This window comes from Gymnodraco acuticeps, unplaced genomic scaffold (assembly GCF_902827175.1).
Source record: "Gymnodraco acuticeps unplaced genomic scaffold, fGymAcu1.1, whole genome shotgun sequence".
Lineage (NCBI taxonomy): Eukaryota > Metazoa > Chordata > Actinopteri > Perciformes > Bathydraconidae > Gymnodraco > Gymnodraco acuticeps.
Window position 1 is genome coordinate 138567 of NW_022991002.1, and position 18934 is coordinate 157500.

Sequence of the window (18934 nt, forward strand, 5' to 3'; positions counted from 1 at the left end):
ATACTCACCCTACTAAACAAACTGTACAAACAAGTTGGGAAAGTAACAACATTAAAAAAGAAAGTTTTTGTGTTTGTGTTTCAGAATGATGTAAGGAATTCAAAGTTAAAGAATGGAATATTAGTCCGACGGTGTTGTTATCAGCTGTTCCACTATGGTTGCTGCCTCAACCTGTAGTAGATGTATCCTGATTGAAACGGTTACATTCAATGAGAAGTCAAATCAATGTGCAGGCTGACGTGAACACTGTTCTCCATGAACAGGGCAGTTTATACACATATTTACTGATGGATCCAAAAATCCAGAAAATAGTCAAACTAGTTGTGCATTTTATGTTCCTGAGTTAAAGGTCAAAGTGGGAAAGCGAGCGAGTGATCGCATGGCAGTATATAGAGATGATGGCTATCTCTCTAGCACCTCAGTGGGTAGAGGAAGTGTATCAATGCGAGTGGTCGATTGCTCTGACTCCAGCTCTGGAGAGTAAACAACTTCTCTTCAGTATGTTATCAGGATATTCTGCATGATATTTTACACATCATGTTTAGGTTAGTTCATTTGGGAATTGTTGTTCAATTTGTGTGGGTTCCAGCGCATGTGGGTATTAGAGGGAATGAAGCAGGGGATCAACTGGCAACAAATGGATTGAAAGCAAAGCAGATTGATATTATGGTACCATCAGTAGAGCAGAAGTCAAATCTGTTACAAAAGTTATTATCAAGCAACAATGGCAAAAACTATGGGACAGTAACACCAAAGGAAGACATGCCAGATACAAAGGGAGGTGGGAACGGGAAGCACTTGGGGGAGTAGTAGAAGAGAACAGAGCATTAACAGCAGGAGAGCATCGGGTCACTCTGGATTAAACTCATCACTGCATCTGATTGGAAAACATCCAAATGGCAATTGTGATGGTTGCCAACAACCAGAGACAATACATCATGTGTTTTTTAGCTGCCCGGATTATAACAGGCAAAGACTCATTCTGAAAACTGCACTGGAACAACATAACTTCAAGGACATGGATTTCAAGTCAATATACGAAAGTAAATCAAGAAATGAAGTAAACAAGCAGATCTTCAAGTTCCTCAAAAACACTGGTCTGAGGACAAGGATTTAATATGAACATTTAATAAATCAACAGTAGGTGGCGATATATGCTCCAAGTGGAAGCGATTCGCCATTAAAGCAAAAGGAAGAAGTAGAACAGCAAGGGGCGGAAACCCGCAGAAACGAGCCGCGACACACCTCAAACCACCGAAGAAGAAGCGCGTCACCGTGAGCAGGCTAACAGCTGTTAGCAGGAGTTAGCAGGTGAGACACGAGAGGAATAACTCTATTTGTATTGTTATATTTCTCGGTATGATTTAATACATTGATGTGTGACGTAGCAGACGTTTCAGAGCATGCCTACAGGAAGTGCGTGTTGGCTCAGCTGTTAGCAGTTAGCTTAGCAGCAGGCTGAGTGTTAGCTCTGCTGTTAGCAGTTAGCTTAGCAGCAGGCTGAGTATTAGCTCTGCTGATAGCAGTTAGCTTAGCAGCAGGCTGAGTGTTAGCTCTGCTGTTAGCAGTTAGCTTAGCAGCAGGCTGAGTATTAGCTCTGCTGATAGCAGTTAGCTTAGCAGCAGGCTGAGTGTTTGCTCTGTTATAATGTATAACATTCTGTGTCTTTAATGAGATCAGATATGATATCTGAGCTCATTAAAGACACAGAAAGAAATATAAATAATATATGTGGTGCAGTGGGGAGAGCGTTGGTGTTGGGATCAGGGGAGCTCAGGTTCAAACCCCACTGCAGTCAGCATGTCGTTGTGTCCCTGAGACGCTTCCCCCCAGAGTGCTCCTGAGGGGATTGCCCTCAATACTGAATATGTGAGTCGCTTTGGATAAAAGCGACTAACAAGTGATGTAATATATAAAACATCTGATGAATCAGTCAGAACACCTTCGTCCCACAGATGGGAACCCTATGTAACCCTATATAGCCCTATGTAACCCTATATAGCCCTATGTAACCCTATATAGCCCTATGTAACCCTATATAGCGCTATGTAACCCTATGTAACCCTATATAGCCCTATGTAACCCTATATAGCCCTATGTAACCCTATGTAACCCTATATAGCCCTATGTAACCCTATATAACCCTATATAGCCCTATGTAACCCTATGTAACCCTATATAGCCCTATATAGCCCTATGTAACCCTATATAGCCCTATATAACCCTATATAGCCCTATGTAACCCTATATAGCCCTATGTAACCCTATGTAACCCTATATAACCCTATATAGCCCTATGTAACCCCTATATAACCCTATGTAACCCTATATAGGCCTATGTAACCCTATATAGCCCTATATAGCCCTATGTAACCCTATATAGCCCTATGTAACCCTATGTAACCCTATATAACCCTATATAACCCTATATAGCCCTATGTAACCCTATGTAACCCTATATAGCCCTATGTAACCCTATATAGCCCTATGTAACCCTATATAACCCTATATAGCCCTATGTAACCCTATGTAACCCTATATAACCCTATATAGCCCTATGTAACCCTATATAACCCTATATAGCCCTATATAACCCTATGTAACCCTATATAGCCCTATGTAACCCTATATAGCCCTATATAACCCTATATAGCCCTATGTAACCCTATATAGCCCTATGTAACCCTATGTAACCCCTATATAGCCCTATGTAACCCTATATAGCCCTATGTAACCCTATATAGCCCTATGTAACCCTATATAGCCCTATGTAACCCTATATAGCCCTATATAGCCCTATGTAACCCTATATAACCCTATGTAACCCTATATAGCCCTATGTAACCCTATATAACCCTATATAGCCCTATATAACCCTATATAACCCTATGTAACCCTATATAGCCCTATATAGTAGGGATGTGCATCTCCATCACTGAGGCCGATACGATGCGCATCTCGATACGTTGCCACGATACGATACATTAACGATACATTTGAAACACCATGCGATACGATACGATTCACCCCTGTTGCGATACAGTTCGATACGATTTGATTCAACATTATGCGATTCGGTGCGATGCGATGCGATTCAACACGATGCAAAAATAATGATACTTCAATATGGTACGACAGAGGATTTTTGTTTTATTCCTTATATGCAGCAAATCATACATTAACAAAAAAGTGCTTTACATATTTGGTACTGCACATCCCATCATGCCGTTTATTTTTTACCTTTAAAAGCTCTCCAGAGTACAATTGTATAACACCTCACAGTTAAACAATGTAAGGATGCATTGCTCATGATTAACAATGTGCAAATAACAGCTACCATAGTGCAATGCCCATACAGCTGCCAGCCTGATGTGCTTAACACTCATTCATAGGCTAACTCACCAGTGAGCAGAAAGCGGTGGGTTCTATATGAACAATAAATAATACAAAGAACCTTTCACAAACAGGTATTTCATAACTGCTTACAGTAAGGAAGACATTTAAACTATTATTGGCCGTCACAGGCTGCTGTAAACTAAACACCACTCTCTCTGACAGAACACCTCACTGAGTGATTTAACTCATATGTCTAACTTTCAGGTTTCTCTTTTCAGCCGCAGACCCCATGTCGCCTCTTTATGTGCGTCGCTAAGTTCCTCGTACTACTTGTGTACTTTAAAGCGGCTCGGCATCGTTAACCATTTGCGAGCGATTTTTCAAGTTGACCGTCTGTGCCGCGCACATATACCATCAGGACGTTACTGATGGGGTTTCGGCTGCGGAGTGATACTGTGTGTATGCAAGCCCGCATCTAGGACGGATCTATGTATCATGGCTGTAGACCTGTTAAGTAATAAAGATACCTCATACAAAGGTCTACGGATACCTTATTACTCTCCATGACCTGCGGTCAACTATATAGCATAAAGGACTATTACACCGTCTTTCTTGAACAATCCGAAGTGTTGCCAAACGTTTGATTTGTAGGTATTTTTCGGTGCGCTGTGTTTCTCTTTCTCCTCGACTTCCGTGTGTGTTGATAACTGAGACTCTCGGCCTCCGTAGTGGCGAAGATATCAAAGATCGTATCTGCTGAGCGTTGACAAGATTAGGGGATTTTATATGAATGAATCGGTTTTTTACCGATGCAAAGACGCTACGCAATCGATGCATCGCGAGTTCAACCCGGTTCAACCCAAACTGTAGCCGATGTGCACTCTTTCAACCGGTGCACTCGCATCTTGAACGTTTATGCCGGTGCACCAATGCGAATCGGTGAATCTTAACATCTCTACTATATAGGTGACGCTCCCACCTGTGGGACGAAGGTGTTCTGACTCTTAACTGTCTATGAAACCTGCTACTGCTAACTGCTAATGCTAACTGTTATTGCTAACTGTTGCAGAGCTCCACCATGAACAGAGGAGCAGCTGCACCCAGAGAGGAGGAGGAGGAGGAGGAAGGTTTCTACGACTGCCAGGAGACTCTGGAGCCTTCAGAGAGGAGAAGAGGAGAGGAGCAGACAGACAGGCTGCAGGAGGAGAAGGAGGAGCAGACAGACAAGCTGCAGGAGGAGAAGGAGGAGCAGACAGACAAGCTGCAGGAGGAGAAGGAGGAGCAGACGGACAAGCTGCAGGAGGAGGAGACAGACAGGCTACAGACAGACAGGCTGCAGGAGGAGGAGACAGACAGGCTACAGACAGACAGGCTGCAGGAGGAGCAGACAGACAGGCTGCAGGAGGAGGAGACAGACAGGCTGCAGGAGGAGCAGACAGACAGGCTGCAGGAGGAGGAGACAGACAGGCTGCAGGAGGAGCAGACAGACAGGCTGCAGGAGGAGCAGACAGACAGGCTGCAGGAGGAGGAGACAGACAGGCTGCAGGAGGAGCAGACAGACAGGCTGCAGGAGGAGCAGACAGACAGGCTGCAGGAGGAGCAGACAGACAGGCTGCAGGAGGAGCAGACAGACAGGCTGCAGACAGACAGGCTGCAGGAGGAGCAGACAGACAGGCTGCAGGAGGAGCAGACAGACAGACTGCAGGAGGAGCAGACAGACAGGCTGCAGACAGACAGGCTGCAGGAGGAGCAGACAGACAGACTGCAGGAGGAGCAGACAGACAGACTGCAGGAGGAGCAGACAGACAGGCTGCAGACAGACAGGCTGCAGGAGGAGCAGACAGACGGGCTGCAGGAGGAGGAGTTGGAGTTTGATGATGAGTCCCTGAGGGAGGAAGAGCAGCAGCTGACGGAGGAGCAGAGAGAGGTTTGTTTACTTTGTTTACTCTGTAAATTTGTTTACTCTGTAACTTTGTTTACTCTGTAACTTTGTTTACTCTGTAACTTTGTTTACTCTGGGATAAAAACAGTGTTCTGTTTCAGAGCCGTCGGCAGGAGAGCTTCAGTCTGAAGGAGGCCGGAAACACACACTTCAAAGCCGGAGGTACGGGAGACATCACCAGTACATCACCAGAGTACCAGTATATCACCAGAGTACCAGTACATCACCAGAGTACCAGTATATCACCAGAGTACCAGTACATCACCAGAGTACCAGTATATCACCAGAGTACCAGTACATCACCAGAGTACCAGTATATCACCAGAGTACCAGTATATCACCAGAGTACCAGTACATCACCAGAGTACCAGTATATCACCAGAGTACCAGTATATCACCAGAGTACCAGTATATCACCAGAGTACCAGTACATCACCAGAGTACCAGTATATCACCAGAGTACCAGTATATCACCAGAGTACCAGTACATCACAGAGTACCAGTATATCACCAGAGTACCAGTACATCACCAGAGTACCAGTATATCACCAGAGTACCAGTATATCACCAGAGTACCAGTACATCACCAGAGTACCAGTATATCACCAGAGTACCAGTATATCACCAGAGTACCAGTATATCACCAGAGTACCAGTACATCACCAGAGTACCAGTATATCACCAGAGTACCAGTATATCACCAGAGTACCAGTATCACCAGAGTACCAGTATATCACCAGAGTACCAGTATATCACCAGAGTACCAGTATATCACCAGAGTACCAGTACATCACCAGAGTACCAGAGTACCAGTATATCACCAGAGTACCAGTACATCACCAGAGTAAGTACTAACCAGAGTACCAGTACATCACCAGAGTACCAGTATATCACCAGAGTACCAGTACATCACCAGAGTACCAGTATATCACCAGAGTACCAGTATATCACCAGAGTACCAGTACCAGAGTCGTATCACCAGAGTTACCAGTATATCACCAGAGTAAGTACATTCACCAGAGTACCAGTGTATCACCAGAGTACCAGTGTATCACACAGGAGTACCAGTGTATCACCAGAGTACCAGTGTATCACCAGAGTACCAGTATATCACCAGAGTACCAGTATATCACCAGAGTACCAGTACATCACCAGAGTACCAGTATATCACCAGAGTTACCAGTGTATCATCCAGAGTACCAGTGTATCACCAGAGTACCAGTGTATCACCCAGAGTACCAGTATATCACCAGAGTACCAGTATATCACCAGAGAGTACCAGTACATCCCAGAGTACCAGTACATCACCAGAGTACCAGTATATCACCAGAGTACCAGTATATCACCAGAGTACCAGTCACATCACCAGAGTACCAGTATATCACCAGAGTACCAGTGTATCACCAGAGTACCAGTATATCACCAGAGTACCAGTATATCACCAGAGTACCAGTGTATCACCAGAGTACCAGTATATCACCAGTATATCACCAGAGTACCAGTGTATCACCAGAGTACCAGTATATCACCAGAGTACCAGTACATCACCAGAGTACCAGTATATCACCAGAGTACCAGTACATCACCAGAGTACCAGTGTATCACCAGAGTACCAGTGTATCACCAGAGTACCAGTGTATCACCAGAGTACCAGTATATCACCAGAGTACCAGTATATCACCAGAGTACCAGTGTATCACCAGAGTACCAGTATATCACCAGTATATCACCAGAGTACCAGTATATCACCAGTACATCACCAGAGTACCAGTGTATCACCAGAGTACCAGTATATCACCAGAGTACCAGTATATCACCAGAGTACCAGTGTATCACCAGAGTACCAGTGTATCACCAGAGTACCAGTATATCACCAGAGTACCAGTATATCACCAGAGTACCAGTATATCACCAGTATATCACCAGAGTACCAGTACATCACCAGAGTACCAGTACATCACCAGAGTACCAGTATATCACCAGAGTACCAGTACATCACCAGAGTACCAGTACATCACCAGAGTACCAGTATATCACCAGAGTACCAGTATATCACCAGAGTACCAGTATATCACCAGAGTACCAGTGTATCACCAGAGTACCAGTGTATCACCAGAGTACCAGTATATCACCAGAGTACCAGTACATCACCAGAGTACCAGTATATCACCAGAGTACCAGTATATCACCAGAGTACCAGTATATCACCAGAGTACCAGTATATCACCAGAGTACCAGTATATCACCAGAGTACCAGTACATCACCAGAGTACCAGTACATCACCAGAGTACCAGTACATCACCAGAGTACCAGTACATCACCAGAGTACCAGTATATCACCAGAGTACCAGTACATCACCAGAGTACCAGTACATCACCAGAGTACCAGTATATCACCAGAGTACCAGTATATCACCAGAGTACCAGTATATCACCAGAGTACCAGTATATCACCAGAGTACCAGTATATCACCAGAGTACCAGTATATCACCAGAGTACCAGTACATCACCAGAGTACCAGTACATCACCAGAGTACCAGTATAGAGTACCAGTGTATCACCAGAGTACCAGTGTATCACCGGAGTACCAGTATATCACCGGAGTACCAGTACATCACCAGAGTACCAGTACATCACCAGAGTACCAGTATATCACCAGAGTACCAGTATATCACCAGAGTACCAGTATATCACCAGAGTACCAGTATATCACCAGAGTACCAGTATATCACCAGAGTACCAGTACATCACCAGAGTACCAGTATATCACCAGTGTACCAGTGTATCACCAGAGTACCAGTACATCACCAGAGTACCAGTGTATCACCAGAGTACCAGTATATCACCAGTACATCACCAGAGTACCAGTATATCACCAGAGTACCAGTATATCACCAGAGTACCAGTATATCACCAGAGTACCAGTATATCACCAGAGTACCAGTATATCACCAGTGTACCAGTGTATCACCAGAGTACCAGTACATCACCAGAGTACCAGTGTATCACCAGAGTACCAGTATATCACCAGAGTACCAGTATATCACCAGAGTACCAGTATATCACCAGTATATCACCAGTATATCACCAGTACATCACCAGAGTACCAGTATATCACCAGAGTACCAGTATATCACCAGAGTACCAGTATATCACCAGAGTACCAGTATATCACCAGTATATCACCAGTATATCACCAGTATATCACCAGAGTACCAGTACATCACCAGTATATCACCAGAGTACCAGTATATCACCAGAGTACCAGTATATCACCAGAGTACCAGTATATCACCAGTATATCACCAGTACATCACCAGTATATCACCAGTATATCACCAGAGTACCAGTACATCACCAGTATATCACCAGAGTACCAGTATATCACCAGAGTACCAGTATATCACCAGTATATCACCAGTATATCACCAGTATATCACCAGTACATCACCAGAGTACCAGTATATAAACCAGAGTACCAGTATATCACCAGAGTACCAGTACATCACCAGTATATCACCAGAGTACCAGTACATCACCAGTATATCACCAGAGTACCAGTATATCACCAGAGTACCAGTATATCACCAGAGTACCAGTATATCACCAGAGTACCAGTGTATCACCAGTATATAAACCAGAGTACCAGTATATCACCAGAGTACCAGTTAGGGCTGAACGATATACCGTGTCATGGCGATAACCGCGGTATGCGCATGCGCGGTATTCACACCGCAGGGACGTGCGGTTTTATTCATTTAAAAAAAAAATGCTAACGCACTTTAGCACATAATTCAAAATAAAGATACCCTTATTACTTATCGAAACTGCACATACAATATATCCGATTAAAATTGAGACTCCACAGATTATTTAAGTATAGTATCTAAGCGATCCGATCTCGCAACAAGGGAAGCAAACACAGACATCACAACACGTACCTTTACGGAGCTTTTACGGGAGATCGTCTCACCGGAGCTGTCAATCTGATCAAAAGACGTGTTCAATGGCATTAAAACGAGAAAGAAAAAACGCGGCTGAATCGGTTGATCCATAGGTTGATAATGTATCTGTGGCTTTGAAGCAATTGTTTATAATCCATAATTCCATTTTTATGTAAAAATCGGAGCACAAAAGTTAGCTGCTAATGGTAGCCACCAGAGTGTATGCAGCTTCCGGTTTTGGCTACTCTCACTCCTTATTTGTTCATGTGTGTGTAGAACTTCCCCTGCATGCACAGCAAACCACCAATCACAATCATTCTTGATCAGATCACAGCAGGCCCCGCCCCGCTAGTTTGCAGACCATCAAAAACACTGGTAAAAAATGAGCGAGGCACAGGAGGACAATACCGGAGAGAATGAAGATTTACTTCCAAGAAGAAAAGCAACATCTGCCATCTGGAACTATTTTGGCCTATGGAAAATCCTATGGATTAACCGATTCAGCCGCGTTTTTTCTTTCTCATTTTAATGCCATTGAACACGTCTTTTGATCAGATTGACAGCTACGGTGAGACATCTCCCCTCGAAGCTACGTAAAGGTACGTGTTGTGATTGCGAGTTCAGATCGCTCAGTGATGATACTATATACCTAAATAATCTGTGGAACCTCAGCTTTAATCGGATATCTTGTAAGTGCAGCTACGATAAGTAATAAGGGTACTTTTATCTTGAGTTCTGTGCCAAAGTGCGTTAGCATTTTTCGCTCAGGGGTCATTTAGATGCTTCTTATGAGACTTGTGTTTTGTTTTGGTATAAAATGGTTTGTATCGTCAGTTAGCTGAGATTATTTCCGTTAATCTGGTAGAACACATTAATAGGTTCTTAAATATTACGATCCCCTGAGACACTGTCGTGAAAAAAAAAGTAAAGTACCCGCCGGGACTTTGGGGTTTAATAGGTTAAAAAACCCGCAATATATACCGCAGAGGGGGGGGAAAACCGCAATGTCAGTTTTTTTCAATACCGTGCAGCCCTAGTACCAGTACATCACCAGTATATCACCAGAGTACCAGTATATCACCAGAGTACCAGTGTATCACCAGTATATAAACCAGAGTACCAGTATATCACCAGTATATCACCAGAGTACCAGTACATCACCAGTATATCACCAGAGTACCAGTATATCACCAGAGTACCAGTGTATCACCAGTATATAAACCAGAGTACCAGTATATCACCAGTACATCACCAGAGTACCAGTGTATCACCAGTATATAAACCAGAGTACCAGTATATCACCAGTATATCACCAGAGTACCAGTACATCACCAGTATATCACCAGAGTACCAGTATATCACCAGTACATCACCAGAGTACCAGTGTATCACCAGTATATAAACCAGAGTACCAGTATATCACCAGTATATCACCAGAGTACCAGTACATCACCAGTATATCACCAGAGTACCAGTATATCACCAGTACATCACCAGAGTACCAGTACATCAATAGTACATCACCAGAGTACCAGTACATCACCAGAGTACCAGTGTACCAGTGTATCACCAGTGTATCACCAGAGTACCAGTGTATCACCAGTATATAAACCAGAGTACCAGTATATCACCAGTACATCACCAGAGTACCAGTACATCACCAGAGTACCAGTGTATCACCAGAGTACCAGTACATCATCAGAGTACCAGTACATCACCAGAGTACCAGTATATCACCAGTATATCACCAGAGTACCAGTGTATCACCAGTATATAAACCAGAGTACCAGTGTATCACCAGTACATCACCAGAGTACCAGTATATCACCAGAGTACCAGTATATCACCAGTACATCACCAGAGTACCAGTGTATCACCAGTACATCACCAGAGTGCCAGTATATCACCAGTACATCACCAGAGTACCAGTGTATCACCAGTACATCACCAGAGTACCAGTGTATCACCAGTACATCACCAGAGTACCAGTGTATCACCAGTGTATCACCAGAGTACCAGTGTATCACCAGTACATCACCAGAGTACCAGTATATCACCAGTCCATCACCAGAGTACCAGTACATCACCAGAGTACCAGTATATCACCAGTCTATCACCAGAGTACCAGTACATCACCAGAGTACCAGTATATCACCAGTCCATCACCAGAGTACCAGTACATCACCAGAGTACCAGTCCATCACCAGAGTACCAGTCCATCACCAGAGTACCAGTACATCACCAGAGTACCAGTATATCACCAGAGTACCAGTACATCACCAGAGTACCAGTACATCACCAGAGTACCAGTGTATCACCAGTACATCACCAGAGTACCAGTATATCACCAGAGTACCAGTATATCACGAGTACATCACCAGAGTACCAGTGTATCACCAGTACATCACCAGAGTACCAGTGTATCACCAGAGTACCAGTGTATCACCAGTACATCACCAGAGTACCAGTACATCACCAGAGTACCAGTAAATCACCAGAGTACCAGTATATCACCAGTATATCACCAGAGTACCAGTATATCACCAGAGTACCAGTATATCACCAGTACATCACCAGAGTACCAGTGTATCACCAGAGTACCAGTGTATCACCAGTACATCACCAGAGTACCAGTACATCACCAGAGTACCAGTACATCACCAGAGTACCAGTACATCACCAGAGTACCAGTATATCACCAGAGTACCAGTATATCACCAGAGTACCAGTATATCACCAGAGTACCAGTATATCACCAGTACATCACCAGAGTACCAGTGTATCACCAGAGTACCAGTGTATCACCAGAGTACCAGTGTATCACCAGAGTACCAGTGTATCACCAGTACATCACCAGAGTACCAGTACATCACCAGAGTACCAGTGTATCACCATAGTACCAGTGTATCACCAGTATATCACCAGAGTACCAGTACATCACCAGAGTACCAGTATATCACCAGAGTACCAGTATATCACCAGAGTACCAGTGTATCACCAGTATATCACCAGAGTACCAGTACATCACCAGAGTACCAGTATATCACCAGAGTACCAGTATATCACCAGAGTACCAGTATATCACCAGAGTACCAGTACATCACCAGAGTACCAGTACATCACCAGAGTACCAGTATATCACCAGTACATCACCAGAGTACCAGTATATCACCAGTACATCACCAGAGTACCAGCGTATCACCAGAGTACCAGCGTATCACCAGAGTACCAGCGTATCACCAGAGTACCAGTGTATCACCAGAGTACCAGTGTATCACCAGAGTACCAGTGTATCACCAGTACATCACCAGAGTACCAGTACATCACCAGAGTACCAGTGTATCACCAGAGTACCAGTGTATCACCAGTATATCACCAGAGTACCAGTACATCACCAGAGTACCAGTATATCACCAGAGTACCAGTATATCACCAGAGTACCAGTATATCACCAGAGTACCAGTGTATCACCAGAGTACCATTACATTGCATTTAGCTGACGCTTTTATCCAAAGCGACTTACAATAAGTACATTCGACCAGGAAGACACAACCTTGAAGAAAACAGAATCATAAAGTACATCAGGTTTCATAGAGCCAAACATTTCAAGTGCTACTCAACTGGCTTTAGGTAAGCCAGCCCTTTATTAGTATAAAAGTGCTTCGTTAATAGTTCTAACGCTCGAAGTGGAGTCGAAAGAGATGAGTTTTCAGTTTGCGCCGGAAGATGTGCAAGCTATCTGCCGTCCTGATGTCAATGGGGAGCTCATTCCACCATCTTGGAGCCAGGACAGCAAACCCACGTGTTTTCGCCGATGGGAACTTGGGTCCCCCTCGTAGCGAGGGCGCAACGAGTCGTTTGGCTGATGCAGAGCGTAGTGCACGTGCTGGGGTGCACGGTTTAACCATGTCCTGGATGTAGGAAGGGCCAGATCCATTCGCAGCATGGTAAGCAAGTACCAGTGTCTTGAAGTGGATTCTAGCAGTTACTGGAAGCTAGTGAAGGGAGCGGAGGAGCGGAGTGGTGTGGGAACATTTAGGAAGGTTGAAGACCAGACGAGCTGCTGCATTCTGGATGAGCTGCAGAGGTCGGATGGCACATGCAGGTAGACCAGCCAGGAGGGAGTTGCAGTAGTCTAGGCGTGAGAGGACGAGAGCCTGGACCAGAACCTGAGTCGCTTTCTGTGTCAGCTGGGGACGTATCTTCCTGATGTTGTAAAGCGTGTATCTGCAGCAACGGGTTGTAGCAGCGATGTTTGCAGTGAAGGACAGGTTGTTATCTAGGGTCACACCCAGATTCCTTGCAGTCTGAGTCGGGGAAACAACTGAGGTGCCGATGTTGATTGTTAGGTCAAGAGTGGGACAATCTTTTCCCGGGAGGAAGAGCAGCTCAGTCTTGTCAAGGTTGAGCTTGAGGTGGTGAGCAGACATCCACTGAGAGATGTCAGCTAGACAAGCAGAGATGCGTGCGACGACCTGGGTCTCTGAGCGGGGGAAGGACAGAATTAATTGGGTGTCGTCAGCATAGCAGTGGTAAGAAAAACCATGCGGGCTAATGACTGATCCGAGCGAGTTTGTGTACAAGGAGAAGAGGAGGGGACCAAGAACAGAGCCCTGAGGGACCCCCGTAGTTAATTGACAAGGGTCGGACTCAGACCCTCTCCAAGTCACCCTGTAGGTACGGTCTTTCAGGTATGAGGTGAGGAGGGAAAGTGCAGAGCCTGAAACTCCAAGTTCTTGGAGAGTGCGAAGGAGGATCTGATGATTCACCGTGTCGAATGCGGCAGACAGGTCCAACAGGATGATGACAGAGGAGAGGGATGCAGTTTTGGCAGTGTGCAGTTCCTCCGTGACAGCAATGAGAGCAGTTTCTGTGGAGTGACCTGCCTTGAAACCAGACTGGTGCGGATCCAGAAGGTTGTTCTGATTGAGATAACAGGAGAGTTGTTTAAAGACAGCGCGTTCAAGTGATTTAGACAGGAACGGGAGGAGAGAGACAGGCCTGTAGTTTATAACATCAGACGGGTTGAGAGTGGGTTTCTTTAGGAGAGGGTTTACTCTTGCCTCCTTGAGACTGTTTGGAAAGTGACCAGAAGTTAGAGAAGTGTTGATGAAATGGGTGAGAAACGGTAGAATATCAGGAGCGATAGTCTGAAGGTGGTTTGAAGGGATAGGGTCCAGAGGACAGGTGGTAGGGCGGGCAGAGGTAATGAGGGTAAGAACCTCACTTGGAGAGAGAGGGGAAAAGGAGGTAAGTGTGTTGGTGGAAGGAGGGTCTGGTGACCCAGCGGTGAGTAGAGGTGAGTCAGAAAAAGAAGAGCGAATATCATCAACCTTTTTTTCAAAGTGGGTAACAAAGTCGCTTGACAGAAGTGAGGAGGGGGGAGGAGCTTTGGGGGGGTCCAGGAGGGAGGAGAAGATGGAAAATAGTTTTTTAGGATTGGAATAGGAAGATTGGATCTTATCTTGAAAGAAAGTGCTTTTTGCCTGAGAGATCGAAGCAGAGAAAGAGGAGAGGAGAGCCTGATAGGTTAGGAGGTCGTCACGGTGTTTGGATTTCCACCATTTCCGCTCTGCTGCCCTAAGGACGGTTCTATTAGCACGCAGTGCATCATTTAGCCAGGGAGCAGGAGGGGACTGACGAGCCTGCCGAGATGTGAGAGGACAAAGAGAGTCCAGAGAGGATGAGAGAGTAGAGAGGAGAGTTTCTGCAGCAGAGTTTGGAGGTAGGAGTTGGAACGAGTCAGAGGAAGGGAGGGCTGAGAGCACCGATGAGGCAAAGGTAGAGGGAGAGAGGGAACGAAGGTTACGGCGGACAAGTGCAGGATGAGAAGAGATTAGTTTGTTATGTTTGGAAAGGGATAGAGAGAATGAAATGAAGAAGTGATCGGATGTGTGGAGCGGGTTTACAGAGAGGTTAGAAGTAGCGCAGTTCCTTGAGAATATGAGATCAAGGACATTGCCAGCTTTATGAGTCGGTGGGGACGGAGACAGTGAGAAAGCAAAGGCGGTTAACAGAGATGTTAGTTCGTCTATCTTCCCTGTCTGGAGGTTGAAGTCTCCGAGAAGTACAGCGGGAGGGCCAGTTTCAGGGATGAGTGAGAGGAGATTATCTAATTCCTCCAAGAAGTCCCCCAAGGCGCCTGGTGGACGGTAGAGAACAACAATGGTTAACTGTATAGGATGGGTTACTGTGACGGCATGGAATTCAAAGGTGGAAGGAGTGAAGTCAGGTAGCTTGAAGAGGGAAAAGCTCCATTTGGGAGAGAGCAGGAGACCAGTGCCACCTCCTCTGCCAGTGGGTCTGGGTGTATGGGAGAAGGAATATGCAGTGGAGAGAGCTGCTGGGGTGGATGTGTTGGATGGAGTAATCCAGGTCTCAGTGAGAGCAAGGAAATCCAGAGACTGCAGGGAGGCGTAGCCAGAGATGAAGTCAGCCTTAGGAACAGCTGACTGGCAGTTCCACAGGCCACCTGAAACTAGATGTTGGATCTCAGTGGAGCACGTGGGATAGACGAGAGCAGGCCGGTTATATCGATTAGGAGATACACGGGGCCAGTGATAATTGCGAGAAGACACATGAACAGTGTACCAGTGTATCACCAGAGTACCAGTGTATCACCAGAGTACCAGTGTATCACCAGTACATCACCAGAGTACCAGTGTATCACCAGTACATCACCAGAGTACCAGTACATCACCAGAGTACCAGTGTATCACCAGTACATCACCAGAGTACCAGTGTATCACCAGAGTACCAGTGTATCACCAGTATATCACCAGAGTACCAGTACATCACCAGAGTACCAGTGTATCACCAGTATATCACCAGAGTACCAGTACATCACCAGAGTACCAGTGTATCACCAGTACATCACCAGAGTACCAGTGTATCACCAGTGTATCACCAGAGTACCAGTGTATCACCAGTACATCACCAGAGTACCAGTGTATCACCAGTACATCACCAGAGTACCAGTGTATCACCAGTACATCACCAGAGTACCAGTATATCACCAGTACATCACCAGAGTACCGTGTATCACCAGTACATCACCAGAGTACCAGTGTATCACCAGTACATCACCAGAGTACCAGTATATCACCAGAGTACCAGTGTATCACCAGACTACCAGTGTATCACCAGTACATCACCAGAGTACCAGTACATCACCAGAGTACCAGTACATCACCAGAGTACCAGTACATCACCAGAGTACCAGTGTATCACCAGTATATCACCAGAGTACCAGTACATCACCAGAGTACCAGTACATCACCAGAGTACCAGTATATCACCAGTATATCACCAGAGTACCAGTGTATCACCAGTATATCACCAGAGTACCAGTGTATCACCAGTACATCACCAGAGTACCAGTACATCACCAGAGTACCAGTGTATCACCAGAGTCCCCGTACATCACCAGAGTACCAGTACATCACCAGAGTACCAGTGTATCACCAGTACATCACCAGAGTACCAGTACATCACCAGAGTACCAGTGTATCACCAGAGTACCAGTACATCACCAGAGTACCAGTACATCACCAGAGTACCAGTGTATCACCAGTACATCACCAGAGTACCAGTGTATCACCAGTATATCACCAGAGTACCAGTGTATCACCAGAGTCCCAGTACATCACCAGAGTACCAGTATATCACCAGTACATCACCAGAGTACCAGTACATCACCAGAGTACCAGGTTATCACCAGAGTACCAGTGTATCACCAGTATATCACCAGAGTACCAGTACATCACCAGAGTACCAGTATATCACCAGAGTACCAGTACATCACCAGAGTACCAGTACATCACCAGAGTACCAGTGTATCACCAGTATATCACCAGAGTACCAGTATATCACCAGAGTACCAGTATATCACCAGTACATCACCAGAGTACCAGTGTATCACCAGTACATCACCAGAGTACCAGTACATCACCAGAGTACCAGTACATTACCAGAGTACCAGTGTATCACCAGTACATCACCAGAGTACCAGTACATCACCAGAGTACCAGTATATCACCAGTACATCACCAGAGTACCAGTATATCACCAGAGTACCAGTACATCACCAGAGTACCAGTATATCACCAGTACATCACCAGAGTACCAGTGTATCACCAGTATATCACCAGAGTACCAGTGTATCACCAGTATATCACCAGAGTACCAGTGTATCACCAGAGTACCAGTGTATCACCAGTACATCACCAGAGTACCAGTGTATCACCAGAGTACCAGTGTATCACCAGAGTACCATTGTATCACCAGTATATCACCAGAGTACCAGTATATCACCAGAGTACCAGTATATCACCAGAGTACCAGTGTATCACCAGAGTACCAGTGTATCACCAGTGTATCACCAGAGTACCAGTGTATCACCAGTGTATCACCAGAGTACCAGTGTATCACCAGAGTACCAGTGTATCACCAGAGTACCAGTGTATCACCAGAGTACCAGTGTATCACCAGTATATCACCAGAGTACCAGTGTATCACCAGAGTACCAGTGTATCACCAGAGTACCAGTGTATCACCAGAGTACCAGTGTATCACCAGAGTACCAGTGTATCACCAGAGTATCACCAGTGTATCACCAGAGTACCAGTGTATCACCAGAGTACCAGTGTATCACCAGAGTACCAGTGTATCACCAGAGTACCAGTGTATCACCAGAGTACCAGTGTATCACCAGTATATCACCAGAGTACCAGTATATCACCAGAGTACCAGTGTATCACCAGAGTACCAGTGTATCACCAGAGTACCAGTGTATCACCAGTGTATCACCAGAGTACCAGTGTATCACCAGTGTATCACCAGAGTACCAGTGTATCACCAGTGTATCACCAGTGTATCACCAGAGTACCAGTGTATCACCAGTATATCACCAGAGTACCAGTGTATCACCAGAGTACCAGTGTATCACCAGAGTACCAGTGTATCACCAGAGTACCAGTGTATCACCAGAGTACCAGTGTATCACCAGTGTATCACCAGAGTACCAGTGTATCACCAGTATATCACCAGAGTACCAGTGTATCACCAGAGTACCAGTGTATCACCAGAGTACCAGTGTATCACCAGAGTACCAGTGTATCACCAGAGTACCAGTGTATCACCAGAGTACCAGTGTATCACCAGTGTATCACCAGAGTACCAGTGTATCACCAGAGTACCAGTGTATCATTACATTACATTGCATTTAGCTGACGCTTTTATCCAAAGCGACTTACAATAAGTACATTCGACCAGGAAGACACAACCTTGAAGAAAACAGAATCATATAAGTACAGTATCACCAGTACATCACCAGAGTACCAGTGTATCACCAGTATATCACAAGAGTACCAGTACATCACCAGAGTACCAGTATATCACCAGTACATCACCAGAGTACCAGTATATCACCAGTATATCACCAGAGTACCAGTACATCACCAGAGTACCAGTGTATCACCAGAGTACCAGTACATCACCAGAGTACCAGTGTATCACCAGTATATCACCAGAGTACCAGTGTATCACCAGTATGTAACCAGTATATCACCAGAGTACCAGTATGTAACCAGTATATCACCAGTATGTAACCAGTATATCACCAGTGTGTAACCAGTATATCACCAGTATGTAACCAGTATGTAACCAGTATATCACCAGTATGTAACCAGTATGTAACCAGTGTGTAACCA

At 45.2% G+C, this 18934-nt stretch overlaps 1 protein-coding gene across 3 annotated transcripts in view; it reads left to right on the top strand.

Annotated features, from left to right (window-relative positions):
- Window positions 1-1175: 1175 nt before the first annotated feature.
- Window positions 1176-18934, top strand: part of ttc1 (tetratricopeptide repeat domain 1) — a 25917-nt gene continuing 8158 nt past the window's right edge. For all 3 annotated transcript variants that reach the window (XR_004570972.1, XM_034236058.1, XM_034236059.1), the window contains exons 1-3: window positions 1176-1311; window positions 4406-5263; window positions 5380-5440. Coding sequence is in view for 2 of the 3 variants with exons in the window: in XM_034236058.1 (XP_034091949.1) it covers window positions 4415-5263; window positions 5380-5440 (910 nt within the window). In the remaining variant the exon portion in view is untranslated. The remainder of the gene's footprint in view (window positions 1312-4405; window positions 5264-5379; window positions 5441-18934) is intronic.